General features: G+C 32.7%; 1 protein-coding gene across 1 annotated transcript in view; it reads left to right on the forward strand.

Annotated features, from left to right (window-relative positions):
- The window catches only part of LOC138701780 (klaroid protein-like), a 75,184-nt gene extending 49,841 nt beyond the window's left edge, over nt 1-25,343 (forward strand). The window contains exons 7-16 of the mRNA XM_069829038.1: nt 8,079-8,203; nt 8,410-8,655; nt 10,646-10,894; nt 12,774-13,015; nt 15,802-15,928; nt 17,531-17,663; nt 19,528-19,643; nt 20,792-20,959; nt 21,262-21,354; nt 22,705-25,343. Coding sequence (XP_069685139.1) covers nt 8,079-8,203; nt 8,410-8,655; nt 10,646-10,894; nt 12,774-13,015; nt 15,802-15,928; nt 17,531-17,663; nt 19,528-19,643; nt 20,792-20,959; nt 21,262-21,354; nt 22,705-22,824 — 1,619 coding nt within the window. The 3' untranslated portion in view covers nt 22,825-25,343. The remainder of the gene's footprint in view (nt 1-8,078; nt 8,204-8,409; nt 8,656-10,645; nt 10,895-12,773; nt 13,016-15,801; nt 15,929-17,530; nt 17,664-19,527; nt 19,644-20,791; nt 20,960-21,261; nt 21,355-22,704) is intronic.
- Nucleotides 25,344-25,572: the final 229 nt, after the last annotated feature.

Raw genomic sequence — 25,572 nt, forward strand, 5'->3', positions numbered from 1 at the left:
GAAGCCTGAATTTGTGACGTATTGGAATAGATGATACAATACTTGATTATAACAGTTTGTATTGATAACATGGTTTATCTGCAAAACATCAGTATTAAGTTCGAAACTTGATTGTCAAAGAAATCATTATATTCTTGAAATTTTATAACCTTGATCTGACCTTAGCGAATGATTTGTAAACTGATAATAAATATGTCTCCCCATTTTCAGGTAATCAGGAAATATAGCCTTTCCTGATGTTAATTTATTATTATATAACATTTCATAAGATCCCATAAAAAAGGAAAGTTTGATCTGATATGAGATTAAGCCTGCCTGAAACTCTTATTACTTATAACCCCTAACTGACAAGAAGCTCTCTTTCATACAGGTATATCATACTTGAACATAGTTATTTGCACACGTTCAATATCCATGGCTACACATACCAGAGACAGAAAAGTAGAATAATTTTGTGTAAAGTTTTTCCTGTAATATCCACTCCCATTCTGAGAACGTGACAGACTACTTACAAGCTGTCTGAACATTTACCTGAAATAGATATTTTCTTATTACTATATGAAGTCCGACTGTGTTATATCCAAAATAGTATTCTTTAGATACATACCCTTGTATTGAGCATTATTGTAGACATTCGAGGTTTAGATTCTCATCTTTAATTTCTTCTGAAATATCTTCTCTGCCAAATTATGCTATGTACAGCATAAATCTTTTCATCCACTAACACGATTTTTTTAGAACTATATTATCAGTATTCTCAGAACTTGTAGATTTGATTATTCTAATGGTATATATTTTTGTGTTTGTTTATTCGTATAGTAGACATAAACTCTACTTGACTCTCATGTATAAGTATATAAAATTACGTGTTTTTTTTTCTAACAAAGATCTCTTTTTAAAGTAAAATGGCCCTGATATTTACAGATTGTACTTCATTAGAAGTTTCTATAAGCAGAACATACTTTACTATCTGTATTAATTTTTTTATAGTATGTTTTGCTATCTACAAGTGTAGTATAATAATGTCCTCTCATTTGCATTAAATTTCGAATCTTCTAATCAGTTCCCCCCCCCCCTTTCACTAATGGCGGATACTTGACTTGCATCATTCACCCAAGCATCCCTATTTAGTGGACAGCGACCAAAGCTTGTAGTTCCTTCATAGGAGGCGATCTATATAACATCATATGATGATGAATAATTTATGAAGCAATGGTGGAATTCTGGTATGGGAAATTGAGAGTACCCCGCAAAAACCTACTACCCAAACACCATCATTGTTCAATACAAATTCCAGTTGGACCCACCAGGATTCGAACTCGGGTTACCAGCGTGGAAAGCTGATTTTCTAGCTGTTCGGCTAATGATGCACCAGTTCAGAAACATTTTGTAAGCCGTTTTGAAATATCTTCACTATATGTATTCTGCATATAACAAAGGCTTATCAATAACTGTTTTTATGCCGACTTTGTGTAGGACCTGTGGAGTTGAAAAATATAATTTCAGAATATTGCAACCAATATTTATTTTATTAAATATTTATTTTTTCACGTGTCAGTGCATTTACCAGACGTTAAATTTTGTGCGAAATATGCAATATGTAAATAATTAAACCACTTCGCAAAAGTACTATTTTTAAATGCAATTAATCATGCTCATTGCGTTTCATTATGGTGGTATCTATATTTTATTACCATTTCTTTCACTTGAAATGCTTGTATTCTTACGAAACTCTAAATAAGATTACAACTAAATATGATATATTGAACCACTAGCTTTATGTTATGAGATTTTTTGTAAGATTAGAGTCACTAACTTGATAGCGTCCACTGCTGTGGAGTAACAGTTAGCGTGTCTGACCAAGAAACGAGTGGGCCAGGTTCAAATCCTGGTTGGGACAGGTTACCTGGTTGGGGTTTTTTCCGAGGTTTTCCCTCAACCAACTGAAGCAGAATTGCTGGGTAACTTTCGGCGTTGGACCTCGGACTCATTTCGCCATCATTAACACACACATCATCAACATCTATACCATAACCCAGATTAAGTTCACAGTGTGGTGTGCTGTACTTGTACAAGAGCACAGCCATTCAGCTACCCGATCATTCACAGAATAGGGGTGTAAGCACAATAAGCCTCAGGCTGTAGTGCAAGCCTTCGGGTCCCTCCTTCGTACAAGAAAAACAAAACAGTAGCTTGATATACTTAAATTTTTCAGAAGTAGCAAAATAATGTCGATGGACAATTTTTAAAGTTCTAATATTGATAGAAGTATCACTTATTTCCTTTGAATATTCGTCTGGAGTTACTTTTTTAGCTAAAAATTCTTTTGACATACCTCATATACTGCTCATATAAATCATGTAACATACTAACCACTCATTGTGAAAGGAACTAAGAACAAGTTCTAATAGGTAACAAATCTTGCGGACACTATCTTCTCTATTGATTGGGTGGATCTTTTTCATTCTTCTAAGTGCACTTTTCAGTGTCACTATTAGTTTTTCTATAATTTCAAAATGAAAAAAATATATATATTTATCATGTTGGCGTGGAAATAAATGCAAATAAAAAGCAGGTAAAACTAGCAAACTTCATTTAATAACATTACTGTTTTATTATTTGACCTTTGTTCTAAATGGTAAACAGTTTCAAATTTTGTATAATGTCCCATTTAATTACTCGTGCACTTTATATTAATACACTTTTTTTTTTAACTATAAGTTACAGAGGAGGAGAAAATTTTTGCTTTTGACTCACTGTAAGAAGTGACAATAGTCGTGTAAATATTTTTAGATGTACCTAATTCTAACGTTTTATTTGTTCGGGCTTTTCTTGGTTTTAATAATATTGAATTAACTTTTCTTTGTTTTTTTTTGGAAGGGGGTTGTATAAATATGCTCAATTGTATGAGCATATAATTAATGGAAATTTTGGAGGAATCCCTTCGTGTACATAGAATCCCCTTGAAGCTGTTTTCTTTCAAATGTGTTACAGTATTTTTGAGAGAAAGAAATATTAACGCTATCCTTGCATCCATATACTTTTGCTTCATTAATTGGCATATAATTTTGTGTATACTTACTGGATTTATTTTGCATTTGTTTGTGTGTATGTATGAAATATAACTTTCTTAGAAAAGGCTTTGTGTATCCCCCCCGAGATTGAACGAGGGAGAAGGATAGAGGAAGGAATGCACCTTGTACCCTCTCAAATTCCGAAACTTCCTGTGTCCACTACCTTCTTACCTTGACTTCAAACATCGAAGGGAAGGATCATCATCTGCTGCCGATGTCAGCTGGTCTTGTGTGCGTGATAATGGTGAGTGTGCTTCCTCTGTCCTTCTCCATTGTTTGTCAACCACAAGTGTTCACTGTTACACCAGTCATAACAAACATCTAAAGCTAAAGAAAAATTCTGAAAACAAGTCAGGAAAATTAATTCTCTGTGACCATTATTCATTTATGTTGGTAAATATACTAAATGTTTCTTATAAGTTGATTTGAAGCAATTGAATGATACTCATTGTAGTATTCTAACATAATATTTTTAGATTATTTGTTCTTAAACCTACAAGCAAAGATTAAATTTTATACTTTGTCAAAACTAGGGGTAAGCACATTTCATGCATATGTCCCTCATTTATGTGTTATCTGTTGCTAATGTTTTTAAAAACTTCTTGAGGTGTGCTAAATAATAATCTAATTCATATCACTGTTATTTAATTACTATCTTGTTTATCTCCCAGTTTGTTCATTTGATTCAATAATTTTAAGTTCAAAAGACTTTCGTTTTCTTGTATTCACTGTGCATTCGTTAGGTCTAGTCCACAGCTATATAATATATATACCCGCAAACTCGTATAGAACTGTAGAAAAACAGTTTAAAAGCTTTTGCAACCTCTGTTTTAAGCTCTTTTAAACAAATGACTGTGTTTTTCTGTATTCCAACTTGAATGGAAAACACTTGCCATTGCACTCACGAATATGAAGGCCTGGATGTATTTTCGGGCAGATGTTTAGTTGCAGTTCATGTCTCGCAGTAGCTTACAGCTTATAGTGCATGCGAATCTTTAATTGTTCCTTCTTCATTAATAAAACATTTCAAAATGTGAGAAGTATCAACACTGTTATTGAATACATTATCAAAATTACTTTGTGTCATTCTGACAAAATTTCTGAACTGACTCCATCATTTAATTTTAAATCTTTTAGAATATTTTCGACATATTCAGACCAGCTTATAGAAATTTGTGTGTCCACCAACATCTTTTATTTTTCTTGAGCACCAAAAATATATAACCAACATTAATGCCCGCAACTGTTTCACTCAGGGACATGTTTGCAACTGAATGGTTGTAGGTGTGATTATTCTTTCAAGATTTGTGCATATGTTCATGAGGCACCACAAACTTTTCCAGAAACAAGCAGTGGTTTGCATTAAATTGTGTACTGAACAGTTTTGGACAACTATTTTAAAACATATTTTGTATATTTGTGGACTAAGCCTTACTGTGCAAACGTTTATCTTATTTAAATAATAAAATTACTAGCAATTCCTGAATATTAATTCTTACTTATTCTTTGTATTCTTGACTTAGGCTGAACTCTTATTTCCAGCAACCTATTTTTCCCTTCCTAGGAGTTACTTAATTAGACTGCAGTGAAAGTAGCTTTTTTTTTTAATGCCATGTGAGTAAAATATTTGTAAATTGTGCGTATAATATTATTGTAGCTCTAATATGAAATAATTTTGTAGGATTACACAATAAGTAAAAGTTCTATATATTGTTTTCTTAGTTCGTATTGACAGCCTACTAGTTATTGCAATTAAAAATCTTTAAAATTGTTTTATTATTTGTACTGTGTGTATAATGAAATATAATTACAAAGCAGGGATGTCACCCTAGATTAGGTATTGCTTCACACTCTATACTATTTTGTGAAACAACGATGTTGCCTGAATTTGCTTATGGTTTGTTGTGGGCATCTTATCCAGTTCTTTAAAGTTTGTATGTAAAAGGATCATGATAATGATACTTTTTACAGTAGAGTAGCTTTTGATGCATTATTTGCATTACATAGTGCATACATTTTACCTTCCCCCACTTGCGGATATAGAACAGATGGGGCAATGCACAGAACAGCTGGACATATGTGAGTGGGGAAAGATAAAATGTATGCACTGTATGATTGAGAGATATCGAAAAATATGACTCCATGCACCAGTTCTCATAATATAAATCAGTTCTTGAAAGGTGTAAGACATATTGATGTACATTCTGTGTATGAAATTAAGTTAAATATGGCTACACTTTTTCTATATAGGAAATGAATATTTGCACATGATGACTAAGTGCTAGCATGTCGGGGGGGGGGGGGGGGGGCAGATTCAAATTTTGGTTGATCTACCCTGAATTTATGACTTGTGTTCAGCAAGCCCATGGTTGAAGCAATGACTGGGTTTTATCTATGCACTTCAGTTCCCTTGTGATATCCGAACAATTTTCCAGTTCCACCACTGTGGTGCATTTAGGATAGTCTCTGTCAAACTGTGGTCTATACTTCTTGTCATAACACATTTCAACTAATTGTTTTGATGATTCAATAGGTTGGAATCTGAATTTGTGACGTATTAGAATGGTTTAAGTTACTTCATTATAAGAGATTGCATTGATAACATGGTGGATATATCTGCAAAGTTTCGTCACTTAAGTTCCAAACTTAATTGTCGAAAATACGATGTTATTTATCAACTTAGAAACTTGGTATATATGAGCAGATGATTTGTAAAATAATAAATTTGTGTATCCCCATTTTTAGGTATTTTGGAAATGTAACCTGTTGTTAATTTATTTTTATCTAACAAAAGCAGTGTATTTCATATTATTCCTTAAAAGGAAATTTTGGTTTGTTACTGGTCAAAGAGTGCCTGAAACTCTTATATCTGAATTAAGAAAGTCACAGTTGAAGGTCCAGAAAATTCATCTTCATTTATACAGAATGTCTCAGAAGCAATGTAAAATACTTCAGGATAATGTAGTTTGGATTAATGTACATCGATTTAATCTGATAGACCTACTATGTCTGAAATGTAATAGTTGGGAAATTACTGATGGGAGGAATTTTAAATGCAAAGAGGAATTATAGACATATTTCTACATTGTGTTAGGCTACATTATTGAAAATGCAGCATCTTGTGTTGTTTCAATAAGCTTATTTCATAATTAAGTACAAACTCAGGAAGAAAATAAAATAATTACACAAAACAAATTAACTAAGGTTGCCCTTTTTATGGATTACATGAATTGTAAATTCATATCAGATACCAGTACCAGTTCTCTTTCCAACCTCAATGAAACACTTGATGGATTGCCAGTTTCAGATAATATCCAATAAACACAGGAAAACACACAGCTAGCTGGAATCCTCGATTTTAAAAATGTCTGTATTCCTCAATGCATTGCCATTACAAAATCTATAAACAAAAAAAGCATATCTGCATATTCACTATGCAGAATTAAATGTCAAGTGAACGTGTATTCAGTTGTGTGTGTTGCGTAGGCATTGTGGTGCTCAGACGCTGTCAAGTGCAAAAGATCTAGCGTAACACATCAAGTATAGTACACGGAACCACAAGACATTCCAGTATTTCTCCCAAACCATTAGACTTCGGACATAAGTATATCAGGTTAAATCGATGCAGGGTAACCCAAACTACATTATCCTGAAGTATTTTACAGTCCTCCTGAGACACCTGTATATCACATTCATTGAATTTGTAGACTTACTTAAGTATGAGATGACATATGTTTAAAAACTCTGCAGTTATTGATTTCTGTACTCAGTTACAATGCTGTATCGCTATTGCATGAAGTTGCATTAGATACAATACAGTATGTTGTTGTTGATACAATGCCTAGGCACTTGACAATGAAGTTATTCACTATCTTACACTCAGGTATTTTTGTACAATGTCATCTTCTTGTGGCAATATTGTGCATCTTTTGATGTGTTCCATGTTCATTTCTTCATTTTCATTACACAATACACAGATGGATGTATGGAAAATTGCTATCCAGTGCAGGTAACTTGCCAACCTGAACATCATGACAACAGATTTATGTGGCCCTTGGAGTGTTAGTTAATAAAATTTTTCAGGTTTTATCTTTTTCTCAATTTGAATTTTGTTGTTCTTGGACAGGTCTGAATTTGCTGTTGATTAGTTGTTTTACAGAATAAAATAGAAGCCTGTTATTAGATGGCTGTAAAACTTCAGTTCCCTTTTTAGCCATAAAGTCTGCTGTTTCATTTCTCGTTATATCACAATGGGAAGGAATCCACTGTAAGCTAATTTTTTTTATAGTTTAGTTAGGTAATAGATAATTTTGTTACAATCCTGAATATTAGCCCCTTTTGTATACTGTTGTGAAATTTTAGCTTGTATGGCTGCCCTTGAATCTGATATGACAGCATATTGAAATTTATTTCATCTGAAAAGATGTATAAATAGCATTAACTACTCCTCCAAAATATGTTGTATATTCTCCTACAGAATGGTAGCTCCTACTCCTCTTTAATGTGATATATTGGATCCATCTGTATAAATTTGTAGACATTTGTTACGTGAATATCCAGTCTCAATTATTTCTATAGTCAGAGCTTTCAAAACTTGTTTAATTGTTTGAGATTTTTTCAACGCCATTCATGAGGGTCACTCTGTGTCCTATTTGAATTGTATTTAATGGGTTGTCTTTAATTAATAAATTTTATTTCCATTGAGGAATACTTAAATCTTTTTATAATTTCATGTACTAACTTTATAAAACTCTTCTATGTTTTAATTCATTTTCCTATTCTGTTAACTAGATACCAATACTGCATTCCTATCTTCAGAAACATTTGTTTAAAAAAATCATTGTGTCATTTTTCAATCATAATCTTGTGAATTGAACTGGCTAGATAATCTTTAAAAAAAATCCTTTGTTCTTAAATGCGTGCAGTCCTTATGTGTGTATTTATTATAATATGTTATCAAAATAAGGTTAAGTCAAGTGGTATATTTCATAATTCTGTTGACAGGTTGGTGGAGTGTATCTGAAGCTAGCGAAACTTCTTTAACTCCTCTAGTGGACAGCATGACCATTTTTAAAAATTCAGTTATTGGCTGGTTATTTATTCCATTTGAAGCATTGGGTGCCTTAAAGGTGAGAAATCATTAAATTTCTGAAACATATTTATTTGAATGTTTGGAAAATATAAGTGTTATGTGGAAGATTATAACTTGAATACCTGTAACATTGTATGAAATTAATTGTATCATTTTCAATTAATACTAATGATTTGAATACAACTATTGAAATTACTTGGAACATTATTGTTGGTACATATTAAATAATGATTTCACTTTCAGGAGAGGCTGTTCTCGAAGACAATTGAGCTACCAGTTACAGTAATACCTCCAGGTGATCAGAATTCTCAGCAACAACAGCAAACGGTGGACATGGCAACTTTGACAGAATACATACTTACTAGTGCACACTTTCAGCAGTTACTGGCCACACAGGTTAATGCCGAGACACAAACAAAACAAAAAGAGAAAGGACAACTTGAATCAGCTCTACATCAACAGGAACAACTCCAAAACTTGAACAAAAAGGTACATGTCAGATCTGAATTTTTAAAAAAATTGTTACTTGGCTATATGTATCTCTGGTTTTCATTAAGGATATTGTGCCTTGATTGAAGCTTCATATTGTAGACATTGTAGAATGTGTGTATATACAGTACATAAAAAAGAAAAAAAAAAACCTCTTTCGTATTGTTCATTAACTATACAGAGCATGAAAACTTTCAGTCACAGTAGCCAATGCAGAGGATCGAACAAACAGTAAATGAAATAAAATAGTAATTGTGTCATTCTATGTAGTTTTTAAGACAGTGTATATTTTTAATGCAAGTGTATGTAATTTCCTTCCATCAAGTTATAAAGTTGAAGTAAAAATTTTTTATTTGAAACATTGTAGTTCATATTGAATTCCTTACTACATTTCTATGTAAGGAACTAAAATTTCACATGCTCTTACGGCAGGTGAGTTAATATATTTTGAAATTAAAACACAACGCAAAATCAGAATTTACCTTCATAAGTTACATTCATATATCTAGTATCCATTGTAAGTAGTACAAACAAAATCTTTCATTACCTATCTTCATTCAACATCAGTTTTAGTTACAGAGATTATTATTAAGAGATGATACTAATAGCATTCCAGTGTCCGTTCATTATGACAGTCGCATGTGTATACAGGTTGGAAGTGGTATAATTGTCCAAATTTGACCAGCATATTCCATGGGTGGAATACAAAAGAAAATGCAAAAAATATTTTGTGATTAAGTGCTTGGTTACTGAGATAAGTAGGCCGAAAATCTCTGCAAGGTGGCAACAGTGCATAGACAAATGCACCTATCTCAACCCTGTCTCCAGTAGCAATGATCTAACCAGCTGACTGGAATGTAAACAAACGACTACCATGTTACTTTCGCAGATGTGAACATGTTAAATGACATTAAACAATGTTCATGACGCAAACAATTGGATATTGTTCTGTCAAATTCAACATGTCTTCTTCCTTATTTACAATTTCATCAGATCGTGTAGGACCGCGATTACAACACTGAGGTATTACACTTTCTATGTCACTTACGCTGACACACTTCTATAAAGGTATGTGCATTTGGAATATTCCTACCTGGAAATCTTGCCTCATACAGTCATCGAGCTTCACGACTATTGCAATGTGATTCTCCTTTAAATGAACATCATGTCAAGATATTCCTGATTTGTAACTTTGGGCATTTTAAAATACAGAAAACTAAACAACAAACCTGCACGTTTGCGCACATAAGATGTACTGCTGAATGTAAACATGCATACAACTACTCAAGCAAGACTGAGTACTGAACTCAGGGCTCGCGGCTTACCAGACCGGTACTAGGTGAAGGGATCTGACATTGCCAAACGTCGCTCTCAGAATTGCGGAAAGTGATGATGATTGTATGTAATTTGCACGAAAACTATCAATTGTATTGCAAAACTGCAAAGAAACAAACAAACCATTTCTTAATTGATTACTTTAATTATCTCAGTACAAATTAGAATAGTATGAATGATACTTGCCAAGTAAAGCAGGCTTAAACATTTAAGGCAAAAACGTTTTTTTTTACGTCCCACCAAAATTTTATTTGCATTTTCGTCTGTATTCTACCCAAGGAATAAGCTGTTAAAATTTGCACAATTATACCATTTCCACCCTGTATACATGAAATCATTTCTGGGAGTGAAAAGTTATAAGAGATTCAGCCACAAAATCTTTATAAGTAGAGTATGTGTTAGACTGACACAATGTTAAAGTTACTGTATATCTGTAAATTATTTTCCGTTGTAGAAACACACAGAATTGGAGGAAGTGTCAACCTCTCTTAGGAATAACCATCAAGTTTAGTCCAAATTTACATTAAGATTGAATTGAAGACTGTGAATGGTTGTATGAATGTATGTATGTGTGTGCATGCGCATTTTTTATACTGCCCAATATTTAATAAGTAATGTATGTGATTATTCTGAAAATAAACACTTCATTTCACAGCTCCTGGAAGAACAACAAGATTTACTGTCTCAGCTTACAGGCCACATTAATCAGATGCAGCAAAAGGTGGACCACCTTAGTTCTGAGACAGAGGATATACGAAACCGTGAACAGAATTGGGAACTGAAATGGGAGGAAGAGAGACAAGCTTCGAATGAAAGAACTGCTACTCACCTTCCAGTAATGGACACTGGAGCTCTGATGCGTAAAGAAATGCGTGACTTGCAGATTCGATTAAAACTCTTACAGGTAGATAATCTATATTTTTGTTTAAAAAAAATATCTGTTGTCTAATGATTGGCTCTTGGCAGTGAAGCCATTAGCTCTCTTGCTCTCCAGTATTTTTCTATTATGAATTCAGCTGGTAGGGCATTACAGCTTTGAAGATGGTCTTCAGTCATTTCTTCTTCTTGATCACATAGAGGACATGTCATTTTAAGCATGGATGTAACCGTTTTTTAAGTGGGAACCAATTTTTTATGGTGTTTATATCACACACTCAAAATTCCCAATATGAGTGGAGGACCACACCTGCTGTTGGACAATTAGTCCATCTGGCATAATCAGAGGACATCTTTTGAATCCACCAACCATTTCCTCATTTGCCACTTGTGGGTCATCTTTTAATGCTGTGACAGGCCAGCTTTAATTGGTAAAATAGCATTTCCTCTATTTCTGTTGTTAAAAAAAAAATCTTATAACTGTAACTTTATCACATGATATTGTCCAACAGATATATATATATATATATATATATATATATATATATATATATTATGCAGTTATATTGATAATTTTTTCGTGATGTAAAACATATGGCACAGTCAATCTGTGAAAAATGAAATAAAGTGTAAACTCTATAAAACTATAAAAGTACTTTCAGTTTTGAAAATAGCTTATAAGTGTAAAATGTATTGAGTGTATATGGTCTGTGCAATATTATCATATTTAGAATCTATAAAGTAGATACCATCAAGAGATAATTTTCAGTATCAATGATATTGAAAGTATGTATTTTGTCAAAATCACAAAATTGATTTCTTGCGTGAACATAATACGGTAATTTATTTAGATTTGATATAAAGAGATAATAAAAATATTTCATACAAATATATCTTGCTGAGCTACTGTTTCCACAAACAATATGCATTCACCCATAATTTAATTAAATAATACCATTAGTGTATTTACGTGATTATAATATGCTGCTTTTATATATATATATATATATATATATATATATATATATATATATATATATATAACAAAATGTCCTCTTGAAAACTAGGGTGGATATTATATTCGCACACACACACACCCAAACTCAAATTTAAATTAACGTTCTATTAATGCTACAAGATACTTGCTGGGAAATCATTGACAGAAATGGCCATTGTGGGCTGGTGTTTCCTCATTTTTAGCACACTTTTCATTCATAATTTCATGTCCATTTCTGACAACAATCATTATTAATACGAATATTATTTTAATGATGGTAATAACATATATATATATATCACTGATTGAAAGGGTGGCATGACGTTAGTTATTGTCAATATTCTGTCATCAACCTCTTGACTATAAGCTCCACTTCTGATATTGCAAGGGGAATGAATATGCTGTTTAGTTAGAGATAACTTTATAACCTGTCGTGATAACATAATCTGGAGTGATTTTTAGTACAGGTGAATATTATTTTCACCAGTATTCCCCCCCCCCCCCCGAATTTTAGAATAAAAAAATTTGGGGTGTGTATTATATTAGATGGCATATTATATTCGAGTTAATATGATGATTTCGTGCCATATTGTCTTTTTGGAAAGCACTTGTATCAGAATATGCTCTGCTACAATCTTGAGATCAAATCGTTATCGGTGTTTTGTCATTTTCTTTTATATTTTACTTTTTTATAAAAGAAAGTACAATCACTGAGATATTTAGTATACATTATTCCTAGGAATGTTTTTTTTTTCTTCTTCTTCCAAAAATAAATATATAAATCATTGCAAATTATCATAACCTGAAGGTGTACATATCAAAGTAAGCTGTAAGATTACAAAACATTGAAACATTAAAAAGTTATATATATTCAATATTGAATGTACAATGTACTCTATTCATTCTACAGGAACAGCACACACAGATGTTGCGTAGATGTTGTCAGCCTAAGAGTGACTCTGTGGTGGTGGATGGCAATGTTATTGAACAGCATGTCCTTAAGGTGTTAGCTGAACTTTTAGGTGCAACAAGAGGACAGTTTTCAGGAAACATGGAGGATTTACGTGTGTGGATTAACAATATGCTCGTGGCAAGAGACGATTTAGAATCCAGGCTTGCCAATCTCACTTTCACACTTCATCTGCAGACTAGGTAACAGTTTATTTGCTTCTTACACTGGTTAAGAGCCATTTTGCATCTGGTGTGTGACAAATCAATTCATATCAAGTTTTGGTTGTAGAATCATAAATGGCTTCGGAATTCCTGTATCACTTAAGAGTTTTTAGATATTTTAATATCTGTACATTGTTAATGTTATCATTTTTTCAGGGATAGTGTATAATAAATCAGAATTATGATGATTAAACTCTATATTTGGATGTATTATATGGTGGAAGAAGTTTTCAAAAGAGTCACTATATGGCAGAGGTATTTAGTTGTATAAAAAGTATACCGGCTTTGCCTGGTAGAGGTGACTCGGGTAGTGATGCCCTGTAGTCTAGTGTGTGCTGAAACGTGATCTTGTTGGTTTATAATAGATTTTTATGTTTTCAAGAAAACTTTAGTGGGATTCTAAGTGTTACGTTATGCTTGAATTTAAAATGGTCCATATTTACCAATATCGTATTACTGTCTTTGTGTTAGTGCTGTGTATCTAGGAAATGTGACGTGATAGAAACTGATTTTTCCACTGAATTCAGCATCCCAAAATTAGGTAAATCCACCCATTTACACACCAGATACACGAAAAAAGTTTCAATTTGTCGACTAGCGTTATTAGAGCTGCACTTGTGCTGTTATGTGCTGCATCAGTGTATCCTAGTTAAAAGGGTAACACACAATTTCCAACTTACATAAATAGTTTTGCAATTCTATGATACTGAGTGGCAAATATAAATTTTGTAGCTTTTTATCTTCTGGAATAATCACTAATTAAATATGGATCATGTAAAAATTTGTCCTGTTTGAATTTCATACATTAGAAAAATTACATATTTAAAAATATTCTTAAATTTAAAGATTATAAGAATGAAAAGTTACATTTTGTTCGGACCAAACTTCTACACATTTAAAGCACAAATTGTTTCAATCATTTATTGTCATAATACATTGCTCTCTTAAATTGACTGAGCTTATTGCAAATTAAGTCAATGGCGTTCCCAAAACACACTATGAAATATTTCATGTAAAACTTTTTTTTTTTTTTTTTTTTTTAAGGAAGCGAAAACGAGCAAAATTGTATTAAAAATTTTTGTTTGAATAACTCCCTGAAATTAATGACATTACATACTGTTCACCGTGTATATCTTTCTGTCATCTTTAAACATATACAGTGCATCTGGATCATATGTCCGCAATGATTGACCAGCCGCATGCCCAATGGGAGGCTTTGCTTCTGCAGCTGAGACAGCAAGCATGCTCACGCAACTTAACTCATTAAAACTTAGATATACATAACACATCATCATTTGGTACTCACCCTGCTCACAGAAGATGCTGTATGTGATGTCCATTTTCTTGTACGCATATTTCATACTTTCTCAAGAAATTGTCATTCAAGTTCTTCATTATTTACTTTTTCTAATATCCAATTACAAAAATTAAGCCTGTGATTGTAACCTTGTGGCTGTAATTCACGACATGATGGAATTCTGCTTTTGTTGCCACTCCCGCAGATGCTTCAGAAATCCCGTCTGCTGTGCTAAACATCTCAGAGACTTGTGTGGGCTAAGCTCTAATACCACATCAGTTTCATCCAGTTTTTCCTCTGTAAGAACACTGTGCTTTTGTCTTCTTTTTCTGTCATTGAATCTATTAAATAATCTTAATATTGTTTTCTTAGAGGGTACGACCTGTCAGAAAATTTATGTCTGAAGTTTCGCCTTGTTGAAGCACACGATTTTCTATTCTTTATGTACGTGTTTTATATGTAAATACTTTCCCTCAATGAATATCTGTGTACCATGACGAAATTATCTGCTCTCCATCTCAGCTAAACGAATACTGCCAGAGCCCAAATTACAGATAAATTGTTTTATTTATAGACATCGTAGTGTTGATATGAATGAGAATGGACTTGACTAGCTGCGCCAGCATATGTCATCTTAATGGCAAAATGTGGCCTCCCATCGGGCATATGACCAGTCAATCATCACGGACATATGTGCCAGATGCACTGTACTATAGTTGGAATGGCTACCTTTGAGTTACAGACAGTCACAGTCAATTACTTCATTTTAACTAGTTTTACTTCAATTGCTCAAGCTGTAGCATTGGAATCTAAGGCATCATTGATACCTTAGACCTCACAATACAGAATGCGCTCTGATTCTATCCTCATGAGGAAGGAATTTTCTCGTATTTCGTCCAGTGTATGGGACCAGTGCTCACCCAGCATCATGATGAATTTTGGCAGCTGTGATAGATAGCAAAATCTAATTATGAAAACCAGCTATAATGGCTGGCAGGATCATCATGCTAACCACACGATATCTCTATTCTGGTTGGATGATCATTCACCTTTGCTGACTCATGTGGACATGAGGTCTTGGCCTTTCAAGAGTTATCACGTCACGGATTATTATTATTTCATTTATTTCAGTTACCTGATCACACACTTTCCCCTTTAGTATACCAGAGTATTGCTATGCTGTCTGGCAAGACCAGACATTTTGTCTTGGAGCAATAATAAAGAATCGTTGGAAATAAAAATTACCTTAAAATAATTTTGGACTCAGTGTGGAAAATTGTTTAACATTAAGTCATTTGATTTTATTAATTGAGAAGATTGGTAATATTCAGATGTATGAAATGGTTAAAAATAAATTAAATATTGCAAAAAGGAATCTATTTGTTGTGATGAGTAACATTAACTGACACTTTCACATATTGCTTGTATCCATACAGTTATGCTAAAAGTTTATTGGTCTGTTTATTAGGGAAGCGATACAGCGGTCCAAGGAAGTAATCATGGCTTCAGTGTCTGAACGTATCCAAGATGAGTTTGCCAAATGGCAAGAACAGCAGCGTCAGGAAGAAGCCAAAATGTCTTCAAGTAGCAACATGGTTTGGTTTTACTTCATACTCTCTTTCAAATTACTGTTGTTACAGTGATACAGTTATTTTTGGACTTATTTTTATTACAACGTTACAATGTTCACTTTTTTTTTAGTGTAGAATATTGCTTCAAAATTTTGTTTCCTGTGTTGCGTAATAAGACATTTGTTGGAAGTAAGGTCATAAAAGGAACTATTCTAAATTTGTGCAAAACTCATGCGATTTCACTATCGCTTACATAGTTGTGAATTTTAAACTTTTTAAGGCGATCACATAAAAAAAATAAGAAACTTGTGAAGAGCGATTTTGAGATGTAGTGAGATAGAAATGCAATGTCCTTAGCGTAATAGAAACAAACAGTACAGAATAAAATGGGCAGGTAATATCTGGTAATACAGCTTTAAAATACAATCCAATACGAAAGTGTTATGTCCTTAGACCACTGAAGATATCATTCCCGACGGAGACATATCAGAACAGTAAATCCAGTCCTTTAAGATGTTGATAACAGTGAAGCTGTATATTTTGTCCTTTTTTTTTTCTTTCCTTCTTTCATCTTGTTCAAAATTAATTTTTGTTTATTTCATTAAATGTAGAAAACTTGTGTATTTTGACAACTTTAAAAAAATGTTTCAAGTCTGCACCATTGTATAAACCCCAGTAATTTATTTTACACTTTATAAAGTCTCAAGTATCTTCATATTATAATCATAAAAAATTAAATGAGAAATTACTTGCGATACCAATGTGATATGCACAAATCTTACTATTTCCTAATGTCGGATATTATGCTATTAAAATATTTTGATATACAGATATATATATATTTTTTTTTATCCAATGCCACCAGGTTGTCTTTCGACATTTCTGGTCTTCTCTCCTGGCCGTGGCTTAGTTGTAACCCACTTCTGAGGTTGGGGCGCCTGGAAGGCGGAGTTACATTACCCCGATGGTGTGATAGGATGATTATGATAATGTGGTGCCAGGAGAGGTCTTACATGATATACAGATATTGAATTATGGATTGAAAAGCCATTACTTCTTATATGTTCTCTTGTAAATTTCAGTTCTGTGCATGCACACGCGATCCTATTTAAATGTCTTGTTTGGAAATGTTGTCGTAGGTATTTGTTCGAATTATTACACAGAATATAACGCCCAGACAGTTCATGGGCTCCAGAAATAATTTCATCGAGTTATGTACTTTGTGTATTCTTGGGCAAAAAAATTGACCTGCTGTCATATGCAAAGTCCCCTTCGGAAGACTTCAGTTGGTTATCTGAGAGCATAGGTTTACACATGAACAAATTTCTTTTCCGTCCATTTAATTTATTTCTTGCTTTTCTGTCTGTTTATAGATCAAGTGTTACAACTAATTACTAATCTGTAACAAGGATATATTCAGAGGGTACACAAATTCATGCTACAGGATATTGGTCATTTTTTGTGTCTAAGGCTATACAATATATTATTGCGTTTTTACATTAAGTGTTGTAGTTTGAATATGTTTTAATACTAATACTTCTACTACTAGTACTTGAGCAGTGGATACTAACTAATGGATTGTATTGACTTGGTGTAACTCGCTTGGAATGGATGGGAACTTTACAGGGAACATGGGCAGCTAATGGTAGTGGTATAGTGGGGCTGACCAATCTACAGGTGCGTGCCATTGTTGATGAAGCTCTGGCAAAATATGACGCAGACAAAACTGGTCTAGTAGACTATGCCCTTGAATCTTCAGGTAAGTTCACATATCTTGGACAAGTGATATTTCTCTCTCCCTCTCCTCTCCCCCTCCCCCTCCCCCTCTTCGTCTCTCCCCCCCTCTCTCTCTCAACTCAGGTCCGCTCACTTCACAGTCAGACATGCTAATTATTATTCCACAGCAGTGGACTCAATATAGTCGTATATTTATAGTTTGGAATATACCTTAATTACTGTAAAACATAGATGTCCCTCACCTCCTATCATTTGGACTCTTCCTGTAAGAATGATTAATTCATGCCAAAGTTAGTATTGGTTTGATTGTTGTACAATAACTACTTATGCAGTCGATATACTTTTGATAGACGAAGTGTACATTCAAGACACTGTATTTTGAAGATGGTAATTAAATTAGAAACAACAGGAAGCCTTATTAATAAATATTAAAGAGGCTGGAAGAAGTCTGAATGCACCATACACGATGTAAGGAAGCAATTGCAATTACCATCATCAAAATCATTAAGGAGACTTCATATGACTAACCACGTGTCAGAAAGTGGCCTGAAAAGCAAAACTGTAATCATATCATGTGGCTGTAGGTCTAGTTAAAAATTTCTTCCTAGAAACCAGTTTTTTTGTTATAGTCACAACATTTCATTAACGTAAAACCTGCAGTTTTGCACATAATTTAGTTTATAAATGAAGAATAGTTTTATTTGAGCAGGTATCTGACATCTCATATCATACATATGTTTGGGGCAGAAGAAAATCCGCATTATATGCATGGAAATCCTTTGCATTCAGCAAAAATCGGTGCTTTGTCTAATAGGTAAATAAAAGTAATTGGAAATTTAGAATGTTGGCTGGGCCACAAAATGCTTGGATGTCACAGAAGACCATTTTGAACATATTACGTGAAATACATTGGTTTTACAATGTTCAGGATATGTGTATACAAATTTTCATTCCAACTGAAAATATATACTGACTTTATTACGAGCAAATCACTCTGTATGTACATCTAGTTGTATACTAAATCTGAAAACAAATTTGGTGTAGAAGAACTTGTGTGCCCAAATAGTAGTAAAGTGTAACTGTAATACAGTTGTTGTTATCTAATGCCGGGCTTTGGCAACGAAGCCATTAGTGGCTGTAATACAGTGAAATTCAACTTTTTATATTTTGGACGAGATAAGAGTTGTCAGCTCTGTTAATTACATGAAATAAACAAGGAATAATTATGTATAATTTTCTTGTGCCATTATGTTACTTAACAATGATGAAGTCACTGCACTATATTTTTATTGAAATTAATAGAATGAAAGCTGAAAGTATATAAAAATAAATCAGCCCAGTTGTTATTTGCTTATCTTATTTCTCAAAAAAGTGAAAGCGAAGTTTCATTTTTAATTCCTGTCCCATAAATTTTTAGAATAACGCATTGAAAGATTATGATTGAAGTTCTGGCTGATATGTACATCTATGCATTATCATGCAGTACATCTCACTTGACAATATATGTCAGAGGAAGAACAGTTGTTTATATACTTCTGAAGTCTGATTACTGTAATATATAGCTAGTCAGTGATGTATGCAATGGAGGGGGAAAGAAACTGGGCACTCTACCCCATTATTTCTTGACTTAGTTGCCTTATTGGTGTCACTTATGAGATTGAAACCTGTGTCTCGAATAGTTGACTAAACAACAACATAATGTAGATCCTTCAGACAGCTCTGTCATATTATGATAAATGAAGATTATGGAAGACTTTTTCCAGAAATTTTGCTATACTGATATTGTGATCAGTGAATACATTTCTACAAGATAAAGAATTTGTTTGTGTTTATTTCATTTCATTTTTGTTCAGAGTTCAGCCTTTCATTAAATTCGTTGTCTGCAGGTGGAAGTATTGAAAGTACAAGATGTACTGAGAATTACCAGGCAAAGACTGCTACATTATCGCTGCTGGGTATTCCATTTTGGTATCCATCTAATACTCCTCGTACCGTTATACAGGTATTTCCTTTAGTCATGTATGGCATCTTTCAGTGCCTTTTTTTTTTTTTTTTTTTTTTTTTTTTTTTTTTTTTTTTTTTTTTTTTTGAAGAAACTGTTTAATATCATGCTATGAATACTTATCATGTGAGGATATCTCTGGACATAGTAGCTGTTCTAGACTTGAATTCTTTTCTGCAGTTTTATTTTAGTACAACTTCGTGCAGAGAATATAAGACATAGATGTTCAGTGCAGAAAATGTCAGGAAAAAGCATTGATTCAGTATTCTCTAATATCATTTTGATCATTAGTATTTCTTTACTATAAAGATGCACAAGCTCTGTTATTGTTGATGTCTCTAGAGTAGGGGTCTGTAACCTTTTTGTAGGAATGTGCCACACTGTTAAGAAGAGAACACTAACACATCTCTTTTTTATTATTATTATGCCTTGATTTTCTTATAAAACACCTTTTCAAAAATTCTCCATCAGCAGATGGTCTTTCTTCTTGTGCTTTTAGTTTGAAAATATGAAAAGTAGCATGCACAGCAGCTAAATTGTCATCAACTCTAAGCTTATATTTTCCTGGTCCAAAATAGTTCTCCGAAAACTCTTAGGAGCATTTTGCCGAGTCTGTGTTAACTGGACAATGTGGTTGCATCTTCTAATCAAATAGAAGAAAGCTGTTAAGTCCTGTTTTGTGCTGAGGTAATGATTAGGCTTATAGGACAAAATTTATTTAAAGTAAAGGAAAGTACTAATGTGAAATATGTTGATTCATTCCAAGGTTAAAAAAAGAACTGATTGTTAAAAATTGTCTTTATATTTCTTTTGGCCTGTGGGCCACAGGAAAGAGAGTGTGGACCATAGGTTGCTGAGTCCTATTCTAGATGAAGGTTCCTGTGTTCTCTGTGTTATATTGGCATCACACTCATATACACATGTTCATGATTTATGTGGGTTACCTGAACTATGCTAATTCTATTAAGATAAGAAAAATAGGATAACATGAACATTAAAAATTTTGTGGTCTGAATAATAAAATGTAACTCTCCTCAAAATACATGTGACGTTTTTATCAATTTTCCTTAATCTATATTCACAATAACATCTTATGACGAAGTTTTCAATGTGAAAAATATTGTACTCAATATTATTGTGTGTTGCAGCCAGGTGTACACCCTGGAGAATGCTGGGCGTTCACTGGCTCTCAAGGTTTCCTTGTTATCAGACTCTCTGGGCTGGTACATATCACTGCCTTTAGTTTGGAGCACATTCCTCGTGCACTCTCTCCATATGGCAGGATAGACTCTGCACCAAAGGATTTCAGTGTATGGGTAAGTGTATTATTTTATCTATATTCTGACACTTATCAGCAAAGTTCATATTTAAATGTATCAAATTTAATTATAGACATGATCTCATTTAAACTACACTTCGAGAAACAGATGGCTTTAAAATTAAGCAATAATATCAAAGAATTGAAGTATGTACTCAAGAAGTTGATGCGTAAGAATAATAGCTCAAAGAAGCAACCTGTGGAATGTTTTATTTTTTCTAAGTGATTTTACAGTCTTTTTTTTTTTTCTACTTCAGGATGAATTACGTTTTATAATTTGTGATTTATTGTTATTTTCAGGGATTGAAACAGGTACAGGATGCTGAGCCAATACTACTTGGAAAATATATGTATCGGCAGAATGGCACCAGCCTTCAGAATTTCAGTGTACAGGTTAGTACTTAATTAGTGAATATTCCTTGTAATACGATTCTGAATTCTTTGAATACCAGTGTCTTATCACATATAGCTAATTGTATTTCTTCTGCATAACTCTTGCATCAGAAGGCAAAAGGAAGTAAACACCAAAACATGGTTATGTTTGATTCATATATAGCATTTTATGCTTGTTAGGTGTTGGTACTCCTGAATTGTAGGAAGGAATTGCTTCGTATATTTTTTTATGATATTCAAAGGAAGTGAGTCATAAAGCTGTGTGCAAAGTGAAACATTCATCTCACCATATCTCAAAATGGAGATTTTGGACTTGCCTACTTCTGGCTTCTGATGTAAGAGCATTCTCCCATATAAATTAGGCACTAACAGTATGAGGAATTAAAATTATATTATAATTTCAATAAAAAATAACTTATTTAATTTTGTTATATGAAGAAGCAAATAAAATAATTGATGACTGATAAGTAAGCTATGCTATCTCATTAAAATCCGCTAATAAAACTTCTGACAGTTTTAATTGTATTTTTCCATTACATTGATAATAGTGTGTGTTCGTTATTGGGTGGTGGTAGTGATATTGCAACTGTGCATGGTTTTATAATTATTTCGATCCCTCTTCAACATTTGTAAGGAACTGATTGACTGCTATTAAATTCCTATTTTCTAAATGTAAGATTTTTACAAAGTGACGTAATACAAAGGGAGAAGGTTTGTTCATTCCAAGAAATAATATACTCTTTTCTAAATAAATATTTGAATTATATCTGTCATAGAGAGAAATATTAAGTGAATGCTATCTCCGAGCCAAAAAGTTGCAACTTTAGCTATCAGCAGGTACACTGCCACACCCCTGTATTTGGCACAGAAATCAGGCGACAATAGAAAACAAAAGATACGAAAACAAATGAATGAGATGTATAAACAATTGAATACTCTTTCAAATTTATCACAAGATATGGGTGCCATTTGAAATTTCGAAGTGGGAGTGAGGGGGTGAAACTTAATATACAGTTAAGACTGGTTTTAAACTTCCCCCTCTATATCTAAATTGACGTGTTCTTTGTTTAATTAAATTCAGTCTAAATTTTATAGCTATTTAGACTGGGAAGTTTTGAAATGAACGCTCTGTGTATACTGTATATAGCAATAGAGTATTACCAAAATTTGATATATTGACATATGAAGATCACAATCCCTCCTACATATAGACAATGTGGGGGGGGGGGGGGGGTGCTTGCGGTAATACCAAAATTTGATACATTGACATTTATGTATGTGTATGAGTATTTAATGTAATTTAAGAGTTTGCTTAATTTTTAGTTCATTTATACTCAATTCTTGTTTCAGCGCACAGATACTACTGATCCATATGACTTGGTGGAACTTCGTATTGAATCTAATCATGGAAATATGGAGTACACCTGTTTGTACAGGTTCAGAGTACATGGTGTACTCATGTCCAAGTGACTCCAGTCATTGTTACTTCAGCCTTATGCTGTGTTAACGTACTAAAATACTTAGCTACATATCCAACCTTACGTGATCTCTTATAACCTAGCATTAATCCTTTGCTCAGAAAGATAAAAAAAAAATAATTTTGAGAGAACATTTTACGAAATTTTCTGTCCACATCACATAGTAGTTAACATTCATTACTATAAAATTTGTTTTCTTTGATATACTTGTGCTCATCCTGTAAATTGTTGAATTTTACACATATTACTCGTATGTACACAAATATAACAAGTACCTTTCAAGCTGCCACATTGTTGAAAGCATATTTAGATATGGCCACTGTTTCATTTTCAAGTGAGGTTAATGGAGGACAACGTATGTTATACAAATAGTTCTCTCGACTTAAAAGTATGATTTTTATTTTGTTTTTATTTAATTATTTAGTGAAGATACAAAATTTATTTAGGGGCTATTATTTGATACTTTTCTTATTTATTTAATTTAAAGGTCTTATTTTTATAGTAGTAATTGAAGTAGATCTTTCCTATCCTGTTTTTCTATAAAATTCTTTTAAATATTTTGTAATATGAGTCGTCAGAAACATACTTAAATGTATTTGAGACACATGAAGTAGTTCCAGTGTGCAATTTATCTTTTCGCTGAATCAAAGAGTAGTGTCACAGTACCTAATTGGTGGCAGTGTCCATTTTCAGGAAGTCAGTAAGAGATTAATGTTATTTCAGTTGTACAGTGGAGTTTTAGAATTCCGAAAAAGTTTCTGATTTTTGTAATAAAATTCGTTAAAAGACTTCTCTTATGATTGATAGTGAAAGTAATTTTGTTGTCTTTTTCATCATTTCTGAGCAATGTAGATTATTGCAGTTACTAAGAAAAGAATAGACACAGTGTTCGGAATATGAGATGAAGTCAGAAGTGTTACCTGCCACTGGATATCAAAACCAGTCATTCTGCCATAAGTACAAAGACAACTGTGTTCGTTCTCCAGAACTTATTTATTTTTTTTAATATAAAACTGTTGCACAGGTGAACAAAATCATGAGTGTGTCTGTGATGTGATATTAGAGTGTAAGTGTTAAACATAATACTGTTCATGTATTTAGCCACTAAACAGAAGACGGCTGTTTCACATGAAGCTAGTCAGAGGGAGCTGTGTCCAGCTGTTTTGGCCGTGACAACTGGCTAGCTGGCAGCTTCAGATTTTTCTTTCCTTTTTAGTCTAGTTCTTCAGTATTCAATTTTTTTCTTTTGTTGATATTAACCTGATGTAATTGAAAGAGGTTATTAACTTAAACATTACATTAGCAGTAATATTCATTGAAGTTCGGTTCCAGTAAATTTATTCTGGGGAGAAGGAGAAGCTAAATCCCATTTGATAAAATATTTAAGAATGTTGCTTACGAAGAAATTCAACCGGCTAAAATTTTCTTTTATCTAAAAGTAGAATATGCTTCCTTTCATACTAATCTAGTTACAGTGTTACTTTTCAATATTGTTTTTGCTTTTGTTTAAATGAATTTCTTTAATTGTTAGGTCTTGTTGCAATTGTTACAAGAGCCATAGTACAGTATATTTTACTAAGTTTTCTATTTTGTACCGAATCTTAATAACATTGTTGAGAGAGTCTTGCTTTATGAGAGATATCAATAAATGATTAAATATAAATGTTAGGGTTTTAATTTGGTATAGAAATAATCACTTCTATTGTAGAAAATTATACTATAAGATTTTTCCCTGTTTTTCTTATTACCAGATATTGCATGTTTCAGCTTTATCGCACATCTTTGATGTCCATCATCACCCAAAAAGAAAAAAAGAGTACAAAACAATATTTCGAAAAATGTATATTATATTTGTCACTCTAGATGATAAATTTTGATAGTTTATATTTGTGGTAGATGAAAGAAATATGTTGTAACATTTGCAAAATTAATGGTAATCAAGTGAGTTTTACTATTCCTACACTACAATTTTTCCTAGTCCAGCCAGATGTTAATTATCACACACATGTAACGATGAATAAGATAGTGCATGTAATAATTAAGAGTTATTTGTTTATATAATTTTATAGTTTTAGCACTTGGCCAGTGACGTAGCTACTGGGTGAAGTTCTATTGAAGTTAAATTAAAATAGTCATCTCTAAATAGAACAACATATTATGCCATGTACTAATATACTGTTACACTTTTATCTTTGTGGTTATAAAATAGATACGTTTTTCACGATTTTCTGTCTCTACACTTAAAAATGAAAAGTTTGTCAGAAAATATAGCAAACATTTTTGAATTCGTGTTCCTTTAAAATATGCTGTGTCACTGTCCAAGATATTTTACAAGCCTACTTCGGTGCTAGACATATAAATATATATATGCATATATATTTTTAATCGAAAGACTAAAGAAAGCAGAGAGTTGGTTATTAATTTAAAGCGTATCTTGTAACTATGTGATTTATAACAAGTGTAATTTATTTAATAAGAAAGGAAGGGTCGTAAGGTGTCTTTACTTTAAAACTTTTATAATTTTGATGTAATTAAAGTTAACAACAATTTTGTAATAACTTTTTTTTTTTTCTTGAAACTGATTGATATTTTCAGCATCAGTATTAATTGTATACTTGGAAAGCTGTAGGCCTGGTGAAGTAGAAATATTGTGACAAAGTCGAAATAATCTTGCTTACAGATTATATGAACTATAATGAGTTCTGAAACAATATTTATAGGAAATTATTGGTTTCTAAAA

Source organism: Periplaneta americana, chromosome 6, assembly GCF_040183065.1.
Source record: "Periplaneta americana isolate PAMFEO1 chromosome 6, P.americana_PAMFEO1_priV1, whole genome shotgun sequence".
Lineage (NCBI taxonomy): Eukaryota > Metazoa > Arthropoda > Insecta > Blattodea > Blattidae > Periplaneta > Periplaneta americana.